At 32.4% G+C, this 21,156-nt stretch overlaps 1 protein-coding gene across 1 annotated transcript; it reads left to right on the top strand.

Moving 5' to 3' along the window:
- The first annotated feature begins 1,918 nt into the window (after window positions 1-1,918).
- Window positions 1,919-18,899, top strand: LOC145741421 (BMP-binding endothelial regulator protein-like). Its single transcript, XM_082559013.1, has 22 exons — window positions 1,919-2,147; window positions 3,465-3,553; window positions 4,194-4,287; window positions 5,319-5,401; window positions 5,499-5,592; window positions 6,141-6,223; window positions 6,343-6,442; window positions 6,563-6,672; window positions 6,854-7,003; window positions 7,130-7,243; window positions 7,346-7,397; window positions 7,473-7,673; window positions 7,745-7,885; window positions 7,959-8,169; window positions 8,250-8,369; window positions 8,535-8,665; window positions 8,751-8,811; window positions 8,995-9,119; window positions 17,049-17,210; window positions 17,676-17,837; window positions 18,558-18,574; window positions 18,780-18,899. Exons 1-22 carry the CDS (start codon window positions 1,919-1,921, stop codon window positions 18,897-18,899), a joined length of 2,649 nt encoding a protein of 882 aa, XP_082415139.1.
- The last annotated feature ends 2,257 nt before the right edge of the window (window positions 18,900-21,156 follow it).

The following is a 21,156-nucleotide window of genomic DNA, read 5'->3' as shown; positions in this document are numbered from 1 at the left end:
CCTTTTGAATAAGCCGTGAGTTACGACCTAGGTCATTGAGAAATACATTTCATTCTCAAGATAAATGATTTTAAGTCAATTTTGTTTTATTTTTGGATATTACGCTCATTACAATGAATTAAACCAGATTTGAAGTCTCGTTTCTTCTACTTTGTTTCGTTATCTTGGCCACGAGAAACTCTCGACTTTGTCGGTTCGACCAAGCACAGTAATCGAGCCATCTTATCGTGAAGATCACATGCCTTAGCTAACTCGTTGATTTTATGCTCGCAAGCTTTAGAACGGGCCCCGGGAAACTCACAACTTACCCCATCTCGTTGTTTTGATCTTGCACCACCCAAAACAACACACCGGGGAATTAAAAGATTATCAAATTACACTGAAAAGCTCGTTTTACAAAAATCAAGAATCTTCCTGTCAAGTCGCAGTTCCTAGGGACAGCAACAATCAGCGACAGCAACAATCATTTTTGGTAAACACAATTCGTTAAAAAACTGTCAATTTTAGACCATTATTTAATTGCAGTGGGATATAGAAAGTGTCAATATACCTTCGCAAACATTTGTAAGGGGAAGCTTTTGTCTGTTCATAGACTCATAAAACGTGCCAAAGGTGCAGTAAAATCAATATTACTTTTCCGACAAGCGACAGGTTTAACGGCCCACGCTTCCATTATGTCGGTCTAAGACTTCATTATAATGTGATTCGCTTGCTTGTCAGATCGCACTTTAACTGAGCCAATATTGGTTATGTTATCCCGAGTAAATACTGGGTTTTGCATTAACACGCGCCCCTAATAAGCCTCACCGGAAGTTACACGGCGAATTGAATGTCTGGTGGGCAGGAACTAAATGGACTTTTGACGTACTCGGTTAGGTAACTTGATGGAAGATATGATTTGTGTTTGATTATGATTATTTGTCGATTTTGTTCCCACGAATGTTGTGTTTGATTAAAACGAACACCGTACTTTGCTCATCCTTCTCTTAGAAAATATGTATTTTTTTACTCGCAAAATCGGTGAGTCGATTTTAACGATATAAATCTGTTCAGATTGTTTACTATACCTATACTTGTAGTTAGGTAACGTCTTGAGTCAATTTGGTATTTGTCGTCAAACCACAAAGTTTATGTTGTCAGCGTGAGCCACCCGCTCTCTATAACTAATCCATGAAAGTAATGTAAATGCGAACGATTAATATTTTTTCGCGTAACTTAGGATGCCTAAATTCTCTTTCGCGCGGAAAGAAGGCAATCTACAGGTTGTCTCTCAAACCAAAGGAATTAATACAATTTCCAACAACGCGTATCATAATAACAGCAGTTGTTTAGCCGTGTTTTTTGTTTTGTAAAAAAAAGACCCGACCAATAACAGAAAAGAAGTCAAAAATGCAGGGAAAGACTATTTGAGGAGGGGTCGGCTGTCGAGAAAGGTCGGTGAGTGAAACACGCCGGTTTTATATTCAGGGAAGAGAGATATTTATACCACCTTGAACGGGGGGATTTTGTATCGCTCACCGGAAATTGTTTTCCTGATCCCGACGAGAGTTTTGCGAAGTGACATGGTTCATACAATTTTGAACTGTTTGCGTTGGAACAAGAGCTGTTTGTTGTCTTGTACGGCGCATTGACCCGTCCCAGGGATCAGTTGCATTTGCGAGAAAAAAGACGTAATTTAGCGCTTGTCATTTTGTATATAATTTCACTTTTACTTATGTTTTTGTCAGGGTCGTAGGCTTTTGCACTTTAACTGTCGTAGAAAAGTGTTGCAATGTATACGATATGTGACTTAGGAAAATGAGAATACCTCATCGTGATAAAAAGAGGCGAAGACTAATTGTTAATTGTAAGGTTTTCTCGAAAGTCTATCTTGATACGATCTTCGTCCGACTATCAATGGAATCAAGGCCTTGTCGTTATGCCAGTTTTCAATTACCCAACTGAAATCAACCGAAAAGAAATTGTACATCGTGAACCTGATCCTCATTCTGCCGGCCAAGGTCGCCTGTACTTCCGGCGAAATAACGACCTTAGTGTCCGAGCAAATTTTGACACTCGAATGAAAAGTTTTGGTGCATTCTATTGGTCGTTATATTTTTTTCTAATTCTTCTTTTGCTGCAACCTGCAAATAGTTCATTTATTTCAGGTAAGTTTAAATAATTTCTAAATTAATTTACGACCTTTGCTATAGGCATTTTTTCTGTTTTTTTTTTTAAGTAAAAACTCGATCTATTATCGCGAACTTAATTAGACGTTTATCTTGCTTTAATTGTAAGTTTAAACTTTGCTTGTGGTTTGAATTTTTTCTTGGAAAAAAATCCTCAACACAAAGTAAATATTCTACTCCATATAATTTTAATTTATTACGTAAACGCTTGGCAGCAAACTAAGCTCTATAGAAACACAATCAGAAAATTGAGTTTATATATACTCTATCTGACCAGTCTAATCAGCAATTTACAAGGGGCTATTTATGTCATTATCAATCATACAGATCTAATAGCATTCGAATTTTGTCGGCAAATTTGGCCTTGTTTTTATCTTGCCGGGTTTATTCAACTTTTTATATTGTTTACTTAGATTCCCTGTCGGTCATAAAGCGCCTGCTAGTCTGAGTATTTTGGTCGATAAATATTGGCCTATGACCCTACGGAGCAATTTTGTTCTTGAAATTCATTGTCCGATGGTCATAGGACAAACTTGTAGTATTATATTTTGATGGTACACAATAGTGTTATGGCATGCCGTAAACACAGTCCACTTATAATTTGATTACAGTTTCATGTACCACTTCAGTTCTCGACACCAGTCAGATTGATGCGCTTTTAAAGAGCTCGAAATAGAACAGTTTAAATATAGACTGGATTTACGTTTAAATACATAAAGAAAATGCATGTTAAAGGGTACACATGTATTCGATTCTAAGTATTTATAAATTAATTTTTTTGTATGTCGATTCATTAACTTTTTTGGAAATAGTTTGTAAGAAATGTCATGCTGTCAATTACTCATACACGCAAGGCTAAACCTTTAAGTTTTAAACACCCGCTTAGTAGGTCGCAACCCTACTATCAATCAAACGATAGGGCATTCCATTCCGCTGCGATATTTTGAACTTAAAAACCTACTAAAAGTCGAGACAAGAGTTAATCTTCTGATCAAACAAACGATTATTTATGCTCGTGAACTATCTTGTCGGATTTCGAGTAATACCCAAACTTAAAATTTAACTCCGGATAATCCTATTCTCTTAGAACAAAGGAATTCTCATAAAAATTCTTTTTAACATTTATTTTACATACCGTAAAAACAAACAAAGTTGCGTAACTCTAAGGCGGCTACCTAAGTAACCCGGTCTTCTTGACATAAAAAAACTAAAAATAGATGTTCGAACCATAAAGTAGGTTTATCAATAAATAAAGTAGTTAAATAGAATAACATTTAACTGGTATAATTTATTAAGGCATGAAACATATGTGCTGGAATGAGGGAGGAATTGTGAATGTGTCTCTTGTCATTGATGATCCATGCTACTCTTCGTGTTATTGTATTGTAAGTCATTTTATATTTTTTTCCTAATTTAAAAAAAATCGAAAAAATGTCTGAAATATTTTAAATTTAGACATAGCAAGACATTTTATTTTGTAAATGGTGTTATTTTATATTCTGTTACCAGCGTATACTTTTGCATTTGGGCCCATTATTTATGCACACCAGTTGGTAATGTTTATGGACAACTGACTTTACTTATTTGCTCACTAAATCTTTACGCAAATGTTCAACGTACTTAAAGTGTTTTCGTTGATCATTTAAACCCAACAGGTTTTACCCAAATCAATTTTTACTCAATCCCAATATTTACTGTTACTCCCACTTAAGTGTAGGTTATGCTCCGCTGTCACTTTTATAAGTTTGTTGTATTAGATTTTATTCACTTTTCCGTCAAGTAAGGGGCTAAATTTCGAGTACCCGTTAATGCATAATCTCATGTGTGGACTTAAAATATGTACTAAACCTTTTTAGAGAGCAGCTGTTAGATAAGTATTGACAATTTTTATTTATTTAAGGGATTTAAATTAGAAAAACACAAATTTAATCGTTTTTTTTACTTAAAATCAATTCAGTGCGTTTATAAAAGTTTGACGTTTACTTAGTAAAAAAAATTGTGTAATAAAAATATTTTATTTTTTAGGATCAATATGTAAAGTGTCCTGTACAAACGTGCGAAGAACTACAATGTAATGTTTATTTTCACCCATCTGATAAATGTTGCCCCTCATGTCTAGGTAAGTTAAGTGCTGTATATTTACAAGGACCCGACATTTTTCTAAAAATTTTAAGAATCATTTTAAATTAAGACCATGATGATATTTTTTCGCTTTTTAATTGTTTTTTATATTAATTTTGGTATTTAAACATCACTAGTTACATATCTTTTTATAATATAACCTTTCTATAAACATTTGCCCCTACAACTCACTATATAGAAATTCCATAAATTAAACTAGCAAATATGTTACTGTTTGTTTATCTAATAATTAAATTAAGTAGCGTAAACAATTTAGGAGTAAAAATCTCTATATAAACGGTGTGTTAGTAATGTTACCATATCTCGTAATCTATTTTGCGATCGAGTTACTTTTGGTCGGATGCTTGATAGACTGAAGACGCCAATTCAGTCGCAAATAACTCGCAAAAAGCAATTAAATTTTTCTCTATTGCGACCCAAACACGATTTTTCGATATATTAAAGTTTGTTATTGCGCAGGCTAACTAGAATAATTCCCCATTACTATAGCATAATTGCGACCCCGTTTTGTATTAGACTTTTATTCTGAGATATTATCTGAGTTAGATTAAACTTTTTTTTTTTTCTTAACCCACTTTCAATATTAAATTTATTATTAATAAAAATTAATCCTGCACATTGTATTGCAGATTTGTGTTATTTTAAAATGTTATAAACTATGTTTTTTAATGTTTTTGGTCGAATTATGTCTAGCCTACGAAATTGTCAATAAGTTTTTGATCCTAAATGAGAGAAAATTATAGGAGAGATGTTTATCACGATCCTGTTCATGGTTCCAACTTGTCGCAGGATTTTTTTAAATAAAATAAATTTAGCCGCAAATAAAAAAATAAAGTTAAAATTTGTTGGGTGCAGAAAAAATCGAAACTATTATGTGGTCAAAATTATATTTAGGTTTTAGACGAAATTTAAAACTGTCTGCAAATACTAAATTTTAGGATTTGTTTTGCATTCAGTCACTAAATCTTGCTATTTTTAATTGTTGATCCTTTTTCTGTTTTTTTGTAGAATGCTCAGTTAATGAACATAAATATATATCATCGAACTTATGGGAACAAAATAATAAAACTTGCCAAATTTCAAACTGTTTTGTAAGTATGCGATTTTTTTTATATAAATTAAAATTAATATTTTATTCTGCCAATAATTTTGGATATCTAATATTTTTTTTGGATGCATTATATTTAGAATGGAATTTTAACACGAACAAATGAGCAATGTCATTCTATATGCAATAACCCGGTGGCGCCCACTGACGGAAGTTGTTGTCCAGGATGCGAAGGTAAAATTACAATTACGATTTAAGGTAACATTTAGACAAGTTAGAAATCGAAGATTGCCTAGATAGCAAACCTAAAAATATTTCGTGGTTATTAAAAATGTTTTAACATTTTTCTTTCGTTTGAACATCAAAAATGATAATTTGAAACATCAAAGTGTAGTACCGCTTTAAAGCGACATGGTTTATGCGACACTAAACCTTTATAAATCTCTTTGAATTAAGGAGATTTAAACTTAGCTAAGATACACAACAAACAAGGGCATAATAGATCATTGTTTGTATTGTAAGCCTTAATATAACAAGCGCCAATCCAACACAGCATGAAAAATGCTACAACGACTTACTGTGGTTAGACTTAAAAATATTTAACTGTTTGGCTATGCTTAGAAATGATCAAAAAGCTTTTCAAGTTATGGAATCTTAAACTGCTCTGGGTTTAATAATTCTATGGACAACCCTTAATACTTTAAGCACCTTTCAAATGCCCGGTTTTTGAATAAAAATTTCCGCCATTTTTAATATTAATCTTAAAGTTACTGTGGTTTTAGGTTGCACTTATAATCAAGTCAAATATGAAGAAGGAGATGAATTTTTGTTACAAGATGAACGTTGTGTTACCTGCAAATGCCAAGTGGGTGAACTCCAGATATACTATTAATGTTAAACTAAAATTTAAAAATTAATTGATCATTACCTCCACTTCAAGATTAAATATTTTTCAATACTATGATATTTAAACTTGTTACTTAGGGCGGAATGATCACGTGTTTAAATAAGTCTTGTCCAGTGTTGGCATGTGAACGTGAAATGTCACAAATAGGCGAAGATGGTTGTTGCTCGGTATGTGTAGGTAACTTTCTTTGAAATTTATTGCAAGTTTCTAACTTTCTAGGTTTAAGTCAGTCAATATAAAAACTATATGAAAAGCCCAATGGTTATGTTCTATAAACAAATATTTTGCTGCGTTTAGAAAGTCGAAAAGTATATCCACTTGGAAATGGAGGTTGTTGGTTTCGTAGAACAATTTTATTGGACCTTGAAGTAATTGTTGTAGATCAATGCACCACATGTACATGCATGGTTAGTTATGGCTATATTTTGTGCTGTAAAAAAGGCAATAATTGTCTTCTGTATTTTTTAATACAAACCTTTATGTTATATTGATAATTGTTGTGTATTTAAAAACTAAATATTTAATTTTTTTCCCACGTGTAACATTTTTTTAGTGATATAACAAAAATTTTTATTCATTTTTGTATAGTCGGGTACTGTGGTATGTGACGTTAAAACTTGTCCCATGCGACCAAAATGTCCTCCTTCCGAATTTGTATTTCTACCTTCTCAATGCTGCCCCATGTGTCCAGAAGATATGATGCAGAACTGTACAGATAGTATGGAACTTGTTAGGCGGGTAAGAAAACAACTAGTCGTGTAAAAAGATTCAAATTGCGCACCTTGAGCTGTTTTTTAAAAATATAGTCTAGGAAAAAATGCTTTCCTAAAATAAAGTAAAGAAAATAACAACACCTTAATTTAGCATGGCGAAATGTGGAGACCAGGACCTGATCCATGTTTTAAGTGTGATTGTGAGAATGGAACCATTAATTGTTCAACAGAAAGTTGCGCACCTTATCCCGCAACGTGTGAATCGGTAAGTAAGACACTCTCTCATTCTTATAATCTGTTTAAAATGTTTAAGTAAATGGTTAAACATAATACTTGAAGCTTAAATATATCTTGTTTGGGGTTTCAGGGCCAAATTTTGGACAAAGTACCAGGGAATTGCTGTATGTCCTGCATTCCAAGTATGTATTTTTAAATGAAGTAATAATCTAACGCCCTAAAATTTTACTAATATAATTTTATTTCTATTTTTGCAGAACCCGGAATTTGTGCAGTTTTCGGTGACCCTCACTACAGGACATTCGATGGTCGCCCTTTTAACTTTCAGGGAGATTGTAGATATATGTTGGCCAAAGATTGCCTGGAAAAAAATTTTTCTGTGCTCGTTCAAAACGACGCAAAAAAGTCTTTCTATTTTGCTTGGACTAAAAGTGTGTTCCTTCGTCTCTATGCATCAGGTATCCATACTTTTCTGCATTACTTACTCGTTTTAGCTTTTATGTATTTCAATATTTTTGTTTTGTTTTAGTCAATATGGCCGAAATGGAAATATCTCTTCATCAACATTTAGTTGTAAAAATAAATGGTCGAAGGATGGCGCTACCGTACATCAGTCAAACTGTTACTGTAGTGAAAGAAAGAGAAATAGTGAAAGTTCGAACCAGAAGGGGTATGTAAAGACAGTAAAATTATTACATATTTTGCTTTGGATATTTACAATTTTTTTTCTAAATATTATTAAGGTATTTCTTTGGACTGGGACGGGGTTAGTTATCTTGAGGTCGGGGCGTCGTCGCCTTACAAAAAAACATTGTGCGGAATGTGTGGAAATTATAACGGGTTTCCCCAAGACGATTTTATCGGGGGAGACGGTCTCTTTAAATTAGATAAATATCAATTTGCGGAATCTTGGAGAATAGGAAAAGGAACCGACTATTGCACACGACAAAATAAGTTGTCGTAAGTATTTTTTTGGTTTAAAATTTTCTGTAGGTTTTTTGACACTTTAAATTAAACCACTCACACTTTTTTAGAGTCTCCCAGCCCTGTAAAAGCGTTTACGCAAAATATCAATCCAGAAAGAAGTGTATTATTTTTAAAAGTGCTGCTTTTAGACCTTGTTATAATGTTGTTGATCCAACAGAATATTATAAGTAAGTCAGCTGTATTTCTTAATTAACATTAGGCAGAACAAAAAAATGAATTTTTTCGGCACAGTTTTTATTCACAATTTTTTTTTAATAATAAATTATAAATTTTATATTAAAATAATAAAGTAATTTTTATTCAACATTTTTAATTACCTTAAATTTGCGTAGGTCTTGTTTAACGGACGTATGTGAATGTCCGAAGAATAGAAAATGTGCATGTGAGTCGATGAAGGCTTACACACGTGCTTGCTCTCGACAAGGTGTAAAAATAAGATGGAAGAAAAATCAATATTGCAAAAGTATGTTAAAAATTGCTTATAGAAAAAATAACCATGTTTTGTTGTAGTACTTAGATATAAATTTGTTTTTTCTATTTTTGTTTAGAAATTTGTCGTCGTGGTAAAATATTTTCTTCATGTGGTCCTCGCTGCAAATTTACTTGCAAGTATGTCGGAATATCATTTTTTTATTCTTCCTTCACTTTAATTTTTTTTAATTCTGTTTTATTTTTTACTACACCTAATGGCAAAAAAAACGATTAAAATATTTTTTTATGTTTGGATTTTTTTGTTTATTGGCTTTCAAATTTCAGTTGTGAAAGTAAACTATAAACAAAAATTTTTGACAGAAACTTCAAAAACCAAGAACGAAATGAACGCTGCAAACAGCGACCTTGCGTGGCAGGTTGTCACTGTCCAGCAGGACTCGTTTTGCGTCATAAAAGATGCGTTAAAGTCTCCTCCTGCTTTCGTGGTATATCAGTTAACGAAAATCCTTTTACCAGCATTTTAACAAGAAAGTCCGTTTAACGCTAAACACCATGGAGGCATTAGATAGTTTACTTGTTTAATGTGTACAAGAGATATGTCCATATGTATTACAATTACAATTGTATACACGTTTAGGCCTTCTTTGTGTGGAATTTAATCAATCCTGGGTATTCTCTTTAATTGTACAATCCAGCATACATTACGTTACACTTGGTTTTGAATATAGTCTCAGTGCTTAGCTATGGGAAAATCTTCTTGCCAAACCATTTGATTTCCCAGTATAGTGGTGTCTTGTTTGCACGTAGTTGCCAATCAAAATATTAAACAGCATAAAAAAAATCTTATCCAAAACTTTATCTTTATTTTAAAATAGTTTTATACAAAACTGACTTTTTAAAAGTGTTTTAGGTTGTTTTTTATTTCTTTTTTAAGACTACCTATGCTTATATTTGTTCAGCATAGCAGTATGATGTTATTAATTTGTTACTCACTGTATTATTGTTGCAATTTCAGCATATTACTATTATAGATCGTTTCGTGTTTTATATCGTGGCAGTGCCGGCAAAATCGTATTTATTTATTATCGATTTTTATACAAGATTTACTAATATAGCCAATAACGATTTAAGTTGATCAAATTTTGTAATCTTCATAGACAATTGAACAGATACCTCAGTTCTATTTTGTACGTTTTTTAAAGACAATTTTGTTTTTGTAATAATATGCTAGGTTAAAATTTTCATTCCATTTATTACCTCAATGCCGAAATAAATATTTTAACTCGCCATAACAGTTGCTTATGTTTTAGTTATACCAAGACTTGCGTAAATAAATACAATGGTACTGAAAGTAAAAAAACAAGACATAACTAGATTTATTTAATAAATAAAATATGGTTCGAAATTATTTGATTATTTTAAAAATTAATCGTTACTGTAAATAAAAATATGCATAACCATTACTTAAGTAAAAATATTAACTTAACTAATTAATCAATGTATTACGTATTAAGTTATTACAAAACAGCAAGTTTAAAAATTCAACAACAAAAAATAGCAAAAAAAATAGGGTCATGCCTTCTTTGCAAACGTTTGAAACAGGCATGACCCTATTTTTTTTGCTATTTTTTGTTGTTGAATATTTATTAAAAATAAAAAAAAAACTTATTTTGAGTTTTATATTTATAAAATAAAAATGTGTTAAATTTTCTGAAATTTTAATATGTTTTTTGGTATTATTATTCTGTATGTTGCTATTAAAAATGATGTTTTAACTCTAGCTAAATATCGTTTAATTGTTTTAGTTTCTTTATAAAATAATGGATCAGTGTGAGTTTAATGCTAAAATGATTTAATAGCGTTCTGGTCGATGTCAAATATCGTATTTTTCGCTGTCCGTGTTAAAGTAAAAAATATTGGTTAAAATTATAAGTTAAATGTCTGTAAAAGTTTTTTTTGTTTTTTAAATATATTTTAACACTTGTTTATTGAACTATTCGTTATGATATTATAATTCTACTTGAAAAAAGATTAAAAAGAAATTTTTGGTTGTTTAGAATATTAATTGCTTGTTTTATCGATAAAATATGATAATACAAATGATAAATTTTATTGAATCTCCATAATATTCCGCAAAAAACATTCATTCGATAGTTATATATTACTCGGTTTGTATTGTTCTGCGCTGTAAATTCTTGTGAGCGTCGTATAAAATCTTTATCCCGTAGTTTGTGCTCCATTTGCGATTACTTAATGTTTTTTTTGTTCAAATCTAGTTAATATCTTTATTTGCCCAAATAGATGTTAGTTAAAAATAATCAAACAATTTCGAACCATATTTTATTATCAAATAAATCTAGTTTTTAAAATTATTCTCTATTAATAAATAAATGTATGTATAAACATTACTTAATTAGAAATATTAACTGAATTAATATATCAACTATTACGTATTTAGTTATAATAAAAATATTCACAATAATAATACGTTTTGGAATCTAAGATTTCGAACCATTATAATTATTACAACAAAAATAAACCCGACTAGTAAGGTCGTGGTAAAAAGTTTATAAAATGTTACCAAAGAAAAGCGTAATTTGTTTTAGGCAATCAGCGCCGAATTTGAGCGAAGCGCAGAATTTAAGAGAAACGCTTTTAGGTTTTGTGTTAAAACATGTGGTATACAGTTTAGTAGTAAGTTTATAGAGCTAATATTTAATTAAATATTTAAAATTAATGAAAGTTTCTATTTTAAATTTTTTTGTAAAATAACGACGTTGTTAGTTTTTTAATAAATTTAATTAGTTAAGAAACTATTTTTTTATACGTCTTTAGCATAATGCGTTGCGGATGAATACAACTGACGTCACAACCGACGTCACAACTTGACTTCTTGGATCGGCTTGTCCGCCATTAAGTTTAAGTTAGACAGCGTTCAGGATATTTGTTTTATGTTTTAGCTAAGTTAAGAGTTTAAGCCAGGTCGAAAGCGTCTTTAGAACGAAGCCATCTTTTTCTTCAACAAATCGAGTTAAGTAGATTATTTTATTATTATTAGTATTTAAAATGTTTATAGTTTATATGGTGTTGTTGATCTGCTTATGCAGTGCATTAGGGGTAGGATCGTGCGCGTATCGATACATTCGTTGTTTTAATGTCTGACGAATTGCGTTTAACAGTCTGCGTATTTAGTAAACAACACTATTTAAAAGCGTATAAATAAATAATACCTAACTGGACATATTAACTGCCCCCAGTTTTTATTTGCAGTTGTAGATGACGATCTCGCATAAAGGGAGTGCCTGATGATGATCTGACGAGGAATAGGTACTAATTAGGCGATTCTACGGTGATTTAAAGAAAAATTGAAGAGTTAGATGTGGGCCTCAGGTAGTTGTAAATTTAGGCTTTGATGAGCTGTGAGGAAAAGAATAAAAAGGTGATTTCTTAAGCATACCGGTGAGATACTTGTTTTTCGAAAAATATATATAATAAATAGATAATAAATTTATTTATCATTGTACAACTTTTACATGTTTTCATCCTGAAAAAGGCTTACACTCTAGCTTTTAACGCTTGTTTTAAATTGAAATCGTGCGCGTGTTGCAACACAATGCTCCGTTCGTCGCTTTAGTTTGCGTCGCTTTCGTTGTTTCTCGCTTTCGTTGTTCGCCGCCTTCGTTGTTCGTCGTATTCGTCGCTTTCGTTGTTTGTCGCTTACGTCGGACGCTTTAATCATAACATTGTCAGTTTACGTGCGTCAGTTTGCGTCGCTTTGGTTGTAAAGTTGTCAGTTTGCGTCGGTTTAGTTTGTTTCTTTTTAAGGTTTTAGATGACACTGATGATGATGATGATGATAATATTAAAATAAGGAATTGAGAAAATAGGTAACATGTAGTCTTCCGACCAACCAGATAAAATGTTAACTAATTTTTTTTTTCTAGTTAGACATAAGTAACTGCTTTCCAGCTTTCTTTTTAAGGTTTCAGATGACGATCTCGTGAACCTGGAGGATCTGATGAGAAATAAAGAAACATCTGAAGGATCTGATGATGATTTAATGAAGAATGTAGGAACACCTGGAGGATCTGATGAGGAATCGATAAAGATAGATAACATGTAGTCTTCTAAACGACAAGGTAAATGTGTTAACTAAATTATTTTTTTAATTAGACATAGATAACTGCTTTTTAGCTTTCTTTTTAAGGTTTCAGATGACGATCTCGTGAACTTGGAGGATCTGATGAAGAATAAAGAAACATCGGAAGGATCTGATGATGATTTAATGAAGAATGGAGAAACGCTTGAAGGATCGGATGAGGAGTCAAGAAAGATAGGTAACATGTAGTCTTCTGAAGGACAAGGTAAATGTGTTAACTAAATTTTTTTTAATTAGACATATATAACTGCTTTTTAGCTTTCTTTTTAAGGTTTCAGATGACGATCTCGTGAACTTGGAGGATCTGGTGATCAATAGAAGAACATCTGAAGGATTTGATGATGATCTGATGAAGAATGGATGATCTGATGAGGAGTCGAGAAAGATAGGTAACATATAGTCTTCTAAACGACAAGGTAAATGTGTTAACTAAATTGTTTTTTTATTAGACATAGATAACTGCTTTTTAGCTTTCTTTTTAAGGTTTCAGAGGTTGATCTTGTGAACCTGTAGGATCTGGTGATCAATAAAAGAACATTTGGAGGATCTGATGATGATCTGATGAGGAATCGAGAAAAATAGGTAACATATAGTCTTCTGAACGACAAGATAAATGTGTTAACTAAATTATTTTTTTAATTAAACATATTAACTGCTTTTCAGCTTTTTTTAAGGTTTTAGATGGCGATTTCGTGAACCCGGAGGATCTGATGAGGAATAAAAAAACATCTGAAGGATCTGATGATGATTTAATGAAGAATGGGGGAACACCTGGAGGATCTGATGAGGAATCGAGAAAGACAGGTAACATGTAGTCTTCTGAATGACAAGGTAAATGTGTTAACTAAATTTTTCTTTTAATTAGACTTAGATAACTGCTTTTCAGCTTTCTTTTTAAGGTTTCAGATGATGATATTGTGAAACTGGAGGATCTGGTGATCCATAGAAGAACATCTCAAGGATCTGATCATGATCCGACGAAGAATGGATGACCTGATGAGGAATCGAGAAAGATAGGTAACATATAGTCTTCTGAACGACAAGGTAAATGTGTTAACTAAATTATTTTTTAATTAGACATATTAACTGCTTTTCAGCTTTTTTTAAGGTTTCAGATGGCGATCTCGTGAACCCGGAGGATCTGATGAGGAATAAAGAAACATCCGAACGATCTGATGATGATTTAATAAACAATGGAGGAACACCTGGAGGATCTGATGAGGAATCGAGAAAGATAGGTAACATGTAGTCTTCTGAACAACAAGGTAAAATGTGTTAACCAAATTGTTTTTTTTAATTAGACATAGATAACTGCTTTTCAGTGTTTTTAAGGTTTCAGATGACGATCTCGTGAACTTGGGGGATCTGATGAGGAATAAAGAAACATCTGATGGATCTGATAATGACTTAATGAAAAATAAAGAACATCTAGAGAATATAATAATGATCTGATTGGATATGTAAGGATATTGGTAACATATAGGCTTCCAAAAGACAAGGTAAAATATTTTTATTGTGATTTTTTTCATATTTTTTTTATAATTTTAATTATATTTTAATTTTGCTTTTTTTTTATAATGTTAACAATTATTTTTAATGACTGCTTTTTCATTAATGTTTGTGTGGTAAAACATCTACTAACTAAATTTATATGCTTCCCCCTAATAAAAGGCCTACACTCTTTTAAGATATTGTTTATTGCAGATATTATACTCAATTGACCTAATACTAGGATCAGCCTAGTTAAATAAGGAGGGTCGTCAGTCTTATTTTGCCTTTAGCTCGTGCGCGTGTTGCAACACGTCGCTTTGGTTTGCGCCGCTTACGTCGATCGTCGCTTACGTCGATCGTCGCTTACGTCGATCGTCGCTTACGTCGATCGTCGCTTACGTCGTTCGTCGCTTACGTCGTTCGTCGCTTTCGTCGTTCGTCGCTTCAGTCGTTCGTCGCTTCAGTCGGTTCGCTTTAGCTGTAACGTCAGTTTGCGTCATTTCAGTTTTAAAACGTCAGTTTGCATCGCATTTGTTGCTACGTCAGTTGTGTCGCTTTAGTTGCCGTAGCTACATTACCATCCGCTAGATGGAGTTATGTAGACATTAAAGTCGATCGCTAGTTGGCGCACTAGAATGCGATCAGCTGGAATCTACACGCCCGCTATTTGATTTGTTAACTATTTGTTAGTTGGCTAATAATTATTAAACCACTAATTATCAGTTACCTACTATATATTAGGCTTCTATTTGTGTTTTGTATTTGTTTAATAACTTGTTGGTTAGTGTTTTAATTCCTTTTAATTACCTTACAATTTGTTTATTTGATTAAATATTTAATAAATATTAGTTTAGTTTGTTTATTTTGATAATTTTTCTTAATTATTTCCTAATATTATCCCTTTTTTTAATGAAAGTTTGGTATTCATGCAATAAATAGGTATAACTAAATAATTAATTTTATATATTTTTAATTAAAATAAACAATTGTACCAAATAACATTAAAATTATTTTCAATTTTCTGAGGTCACTTTGTGTACATTGTGCTTAATGCAATCCAGTGTTGCAGATTAGGTTACACTTTGATAATGTCACTCTTCGATGATGTCACTCTTTGATGATGTCACTCTTTGATGATGTCACCCTCTGCTGATGTCACTCTTTGAATCGAGAAAGATAGGTAACATATAGTCTTCTGAACGACAAGGTAATATGTTTTCTAAATTTTTTTTTCTAATTGGAATTGATAACTGCTTTTCAGCTTTCTTTTTAAGGTTTCGGATGACGATTTCGTGAACCTGGAGGATCTGATGGGGAACAAAAGGAACATCTGGAGGATCTAATGGTGATTTAATGAAGAATGAAGGAACATCTGGAGGATCTGATGAGGAATCGAGAAAGATAGGTAACATATAGCCTTCTGAACGACAAGGTAAAATTGTTACCTATTTTTTTCAGTTAGACATAGATAACTGCTTTTTAGCATTCTTTTTTAGGTTTCAGATGACAATCTCATGAACCTGGAAGATCTAATGAGGAATACAGGAACATCTGGAGGATCTGATGATGATGATTTAATAAAGAATGGAGGAACATCTGGAGGATCTGATCATGATCTGACGAAGAATGGATTCTCTGATGAGAAATCTAGAAAGATAGGTAAAATTTAGTCTTCTGAACCACAAGGTAAATGTGTTAACTAATTTTTTTTCTTAATTAGACATAGGTAACTGGTTTCCAGCTTTTATTGAAGGTTTCAGATGACGATCTCCTAAACTTGGAGGATCTGATGATCAATAAAAGAACATCTGACGGATTTGGTGATGATCTGATGAGGAATCGAGAAAGATAGGTAACATATAGTCTTCTGACTGACAAGGTAAATGTGTTATCTAAATTATTTTTTTAATTAGACATGGATAACTGCTTTTCAGATTTTTTTTAAGGTTTCAGATGACGATCTCGTGAACTTGAAGGATCTGATGAGGAATAAAGAAACATCTGAAGGATCTGATGATGATTTAATAAAGAATGGAAGAACACCTGGAGGATCTGATGAGGAATCGAGAAAGATAGGTAACATGTAGTCTTCTGAACGACAAGGTAAATGTGTTAACTAATTTTTTTTTTCTAATTAGACATAGATAACTGCTTTCCAGCTTTTTTTAAGGTTTCAGATGACGATTTCGTGAACCTGGAGGATCTGATGAGAAATAAAAAAACATCTGAAGGATCTGATGATGATTTAATGAAAAATGGGGGAACACCTGGAGGATCTGATGAGAAATCAATAAAGATAGGTAACATGTAGTCTTCTGAACGACAAGGTAAAAAGTTAACTAATTTTTTTTTAAAAACACATAGATAACTGTTTTTCAGCTTTCTTTTTAAGGTTTCAGAAGACGATCTCGTGAACCTGGGGGATCTGGTGATCAAAAGAAGAACATTTGGAGGATCTGATGATGATTTGACAAAGAATGGATGATCTGATGAGGAATCGAGAAAGATAGGTAACATGTAGTTTTCTGAACAAAAAGGTAAATAGGTTAACTAAATTTTTTTTTGATAAGACATAGATAACTGCTTTTTAGCTTTCTTTTTAAGGTTTTAGATGACGATTTCGAGAATCTAAAGGATCTGGTGATCATTAGAAGAACATTTGGAGGATCTGATGATGATCTGATGAGGAATCGAAAAAAATAGGTAACATATAGTCTTCTGAACAACAAGGTAAATGTGTTAACTAAATTATTTTTTTAATTAGTCACAGATAACTGCTCTTCAGCTTTTTTTAAGGTTTCAGATGACGATCTCGTGAACTTGGAAGATCTGATAAAGAATAAAGAAACTTCGGAAGGATCTGATGATGATTTAATGAAGAATGGAGAAACACCTGAAGGATCGGATGAGGAATTGAGAAAGATAGGTAACATGTAGTCTTCTGAACGACAAGGTAAATGTGTTAACAAATTTTTTTTTAATTAGACATATATAACTGCTTTTTAGCTTTCTTTTTAAGGTTTCAGATGTCGATCTCGTGAACCTGGAGGATCTGGTGATCAATAGAAGAACATTTGGAGGATCTGATGATGATTTGACAAAGAATGGATGATCTGATGAGGAATCGAGAAAGATAGGTAACATGTAGTTTTCTGAACAAAAAGGTAAATAGGTTAACTAAATTTTTTTTTGATAAGACATAGATAACTGCTTTTTAGCTTTCTTTTTAAGGTTTTAGATGACGATTTCGAGAATCTAAAGGATCTGGTGATCATTAGAAGAACATTTGGAGGATCTGATGATGATCTGATGAGGAATCGAAAAAAATAGGTAACATATAGTCTTCTGAACAACAAGGTAAATGTGTTAACTAAATTATTTTTTTAATTAGTCACAGATAACTGCTCTTCAGCTTTTTTTAAGGTTTCAGATGACGATCTCGTGAACTTGGAGGATCTGATAAAGAATAAAGAAACTTCGGAAGGATCTGATGATGATTTAATGAAGAATGGAGAAACACCTGAAGGATCGGATGAGGAATTGAGAAAGATAGGTAACATGTAGTCTTCTGAACGACAAGGTAAATGTGTTAACAAATTTTTTTTTAATTAGACATATATAACTGCTTTTTAGCTTTCTTTTTAAGGTTTCAGATGTCGATCTCGTGAACCTGGAGGATCTGGTGATCAATAAAAGAACATTTGGAAGATCTGATGATAATCTGATGAGGAATCAAGAAAGATAGGTAACATATAGTCTTCTGAACGACAAGGTAAATGTGTTAACTAAATTATTTTTTAATTAGACATATTAACTGCTTTTCAGCTTTTTTTAAGGTTTCAGATGGCGATCTCGTGAACCCGGAGGATCTGATGAGGAATAAAGAAACATCCGAACGATCTGATGATGATTTAATAAACAATGGAGGAACACCTGGAGGATCTGATGAGGAATCGAGGAAAATAGGTAACATGTAGTCTTCTGAACGACAAGGTAAATGTGTTAACTAAATTTTTCTTTTAATTAGACATAGATAACTGCTTTTCAGCTTTTATTTTAAGGTTTCAGATGATAATATTGTGAAACTGGAGGATCTGGTAATCCATAGAAGAACATCTCAAGGATCTGATCATGATCTGACTAAGAATGGATGACCTGATGAGGTATCGAGAAAGATAGGTATCATATAGTCTTCTGAACGACAAGGTAAAATGTCAACTAAATTTTTTTCTTAGTTAGACATTGATAACTGTTTTCCAGCTTTTTTTTTAAGTTTCAGATGACGATCTCGTGAACTTGGAGGATCTGATAGGGAATAAAGAAACATCCGAACGATCTGATGATGATTTAATAAACAATGAAGGAACACCTGGGGGATCTGATGAGGAATCGAGAAAGATAGGTAACATGTAGTCTTCTGAAGGACAAGGTAAATGTGTTAACTAAATTTTTTTTAATTAGACCTATATAACTGCTTTTTAGCTTTCTTTTTAAGGTTTCAGATGATGATCTCGTGAACTTGGAGGATCTGATGAGGAATAAAGAAACATCTGATGGATCTGATAATGACTTAATGAAAAATAAAGAACATCTAGATAATATGATAATGATCTGATTGGATATGTAAGGATATTGGTAACATATAGGCTTCCAAAAGACAAGGTTAAATATTTTTATTGTGATTTTTTTCATATTTTTTTATAATTTTAATTATATTTTAATTTTGCTTTTTTTTATAATGTTAACAATTAATTTTAATGACTGCTTTTTCATTAATGTTTGTGTGGTAAAACATCTACTAACTAAATTTATATGCTTCCCCCTAATAAAAGGCCTACACTCTAACCCTTAAGGCAATGGCCGAAACTTGTCATGTTTAAGATATTGTTTATTACAGATATTATACTCAATTGACCTAATACTAGGATCAGCCTAGTTAAATAAGGAGGGTCGTCAGTCTTACGTTGCCGTTAGCTCGTGCGCGTGTTGCAACACATCGCTTCGTTCGTCGCTTTGGTTTGCGTCGATTTTGTCGTTCGTCGCTTTCGTCGTTCGTCGCTTCAGTCGGTTCGCATCATCTGTAACGTCAGTTTGCGTCACTTCAGTTTTTACACGTCAGTTTGCGTCGCATTTGTTGTTACGTCAGTTACGTCGCTTTAGTTGCCGTAGCTACATTACCATCCGCTAGATGGGGCTCTGTAGACGTTAAAGTCGACCGCTTGTTGGCGCACTAGAGTGCAATCAGCTGGAATCTACACGCCCGCTATTTGATTTGTTAACTATTTGTTAGTTGGCTAATAATTATAAAACCACTAATTATCAGTTACCTACTATATATAAGTAGGCTTTTATTTGTGTTTTGTATTTGTTTTTATTTGATTTAATATTTAATTAATACTAATTTAGATTGTTTATTTTTATTAATTTTTCTTAATTATTTTCTAATATTATCCCTTTTTTTAATGAAAGTTTGGTATTCATGCAATAAATAGGTATAACTAAATAATTAATTTTATGTATTTTTAATTAAATCAACAATTAACATTTTACCAAATAACATTTTAAATTCTTTTCAATTTTTCTGAGGTCACTTTGTTTACATTGTGCTTAATGCAATCCAGTGTTGCGGATTAGGTTACACTTTGATAATGTCACTCTTCGATGATGTCACTCTTTGATGATGTCACCCTCTGATGATGTCACTCTTTTAATCGAGAAAGATGGGTAACATATAGTCTTCTAAACGACAAGGTAATATGTTAACTAATTTTTTTTTGTAATTAGAAGAAGAAGACTATATGTTATTTTTTAATTAGACATAGATAACTGCTTTTCAGGTTTCTTTTTAAGGTTTCAGATGACGATCTCGTGAACCTGGAGGATCTAATGAGGTATAGAGGAACATCTGGAGAATATGATGATGATCTGATAAATAAGGTAGTTGTTAATTGAAGTTTTAATAAGTTTTGAGAAGAAGACCAATTTTTTTTTTTTTGTATTTGTTTAATAACTTGTTGGTTAGTATTTAAATTTATTTTTCTTACTTTAGAATTTGTTTGTTAGATTAAATATTTAATTAATATTAATTTAGATTGTTTATTTTTATTAATTTTTCTTAATTATTTTCTAATATTATCCCTTTTTTAAATGAAAGTTTGGTATTTGCCTTCCGATGATGTTGTTGCTCCCGATGATGTTGTTGCTCCTGATGATGTTGCTATTACTTTCTGATGATGTTGCTACCCACCTTCCCCCCCCCCCCTATTATGTTGTTGCCTCTTTTAATTATGTTGTTAACTCCTGATGAAGTTGTAACCTCCCCCACTAATGATGTTGTTACCATCCCAATAACTTTTCTTCCACTTTCCAATGATGTGGCTCCCCCCCAGCGTCCCAATAATGGTGCTACCTCTAATGATGTTGCTACCCCCTGCGTCCCAATGATGTTGCTACCACTTTCTGATGATGTTGCTACCCCTCCCTGAAAATGTTACCCCCAATGATGCCGCTACCCCCCCAATACTGTTGCTACCACTTTTCGATGATGTTACTACCCCCAAAAATTTTTCTTCCACCTTTCAATGATGTTGCTACCCTTCCGCATCTCGATAATTTTGCTACCTCTAATGATGTTGCTACTACCTTCCAATGATGTTGTTATCCCCTTGCGTTTCAATGATGTTGCTACCACTTTCTGATGATGTTGCTACTCCTCCATGATGATGTTGTTACCCCCAATGATGTTGCTACCCTCCAATACTGTTGCTACCATTTTCTGGTGATGTTGCTACTCCCCGATAATTTTTCTTCCCGTTTCCAATGATGTTGTTGCTCTCACATAATGTCGCTACCCCCTAAAAATGTTGTTACCA

This window comes from Corella eumyota, chromosome 2 (assembly GCF_963082875.1).
Source record: "Corella eumyota chromosome 2, kaCorEumy4.1, whole genome shotgun sequence".
Taxonomy (NCBI): domain Eukaryota; kingdom Metazoa; phylum Chordata; class Ascidiacea; order Phlebobranchia; family Corellidae; genus Corella; species Corella eumyota.
This window is presented reverse-complemented; position numbering and strand designations above follow the sequence as displayed.

Excerpts from the sequence above, each read along its gene's own strand:
- LOC145741421 (XM_082559013.1), top strand. The coding sequence starts at position 1,919 with ATGCCAGTTTTCAATTACCCAACTGAAATCAACCGAAAAGAAATTGTA. Across the intron at positions 8,666-8,750 it reads GAAAAATCAATATTGCAAAA|AAATTTGTCGTCGTGGTAAA; the intron begins GTATGTTAAAAA and ends ATTTTTGTTTAG. Across the intron at positions 9,120-17,048 it reads AGTCTCCTCCTGCTTTCGTG|TCACAGATAACTGCTCTTCA; the intron begins GTATATCAGTTA and ends TTTTTTAATTAG.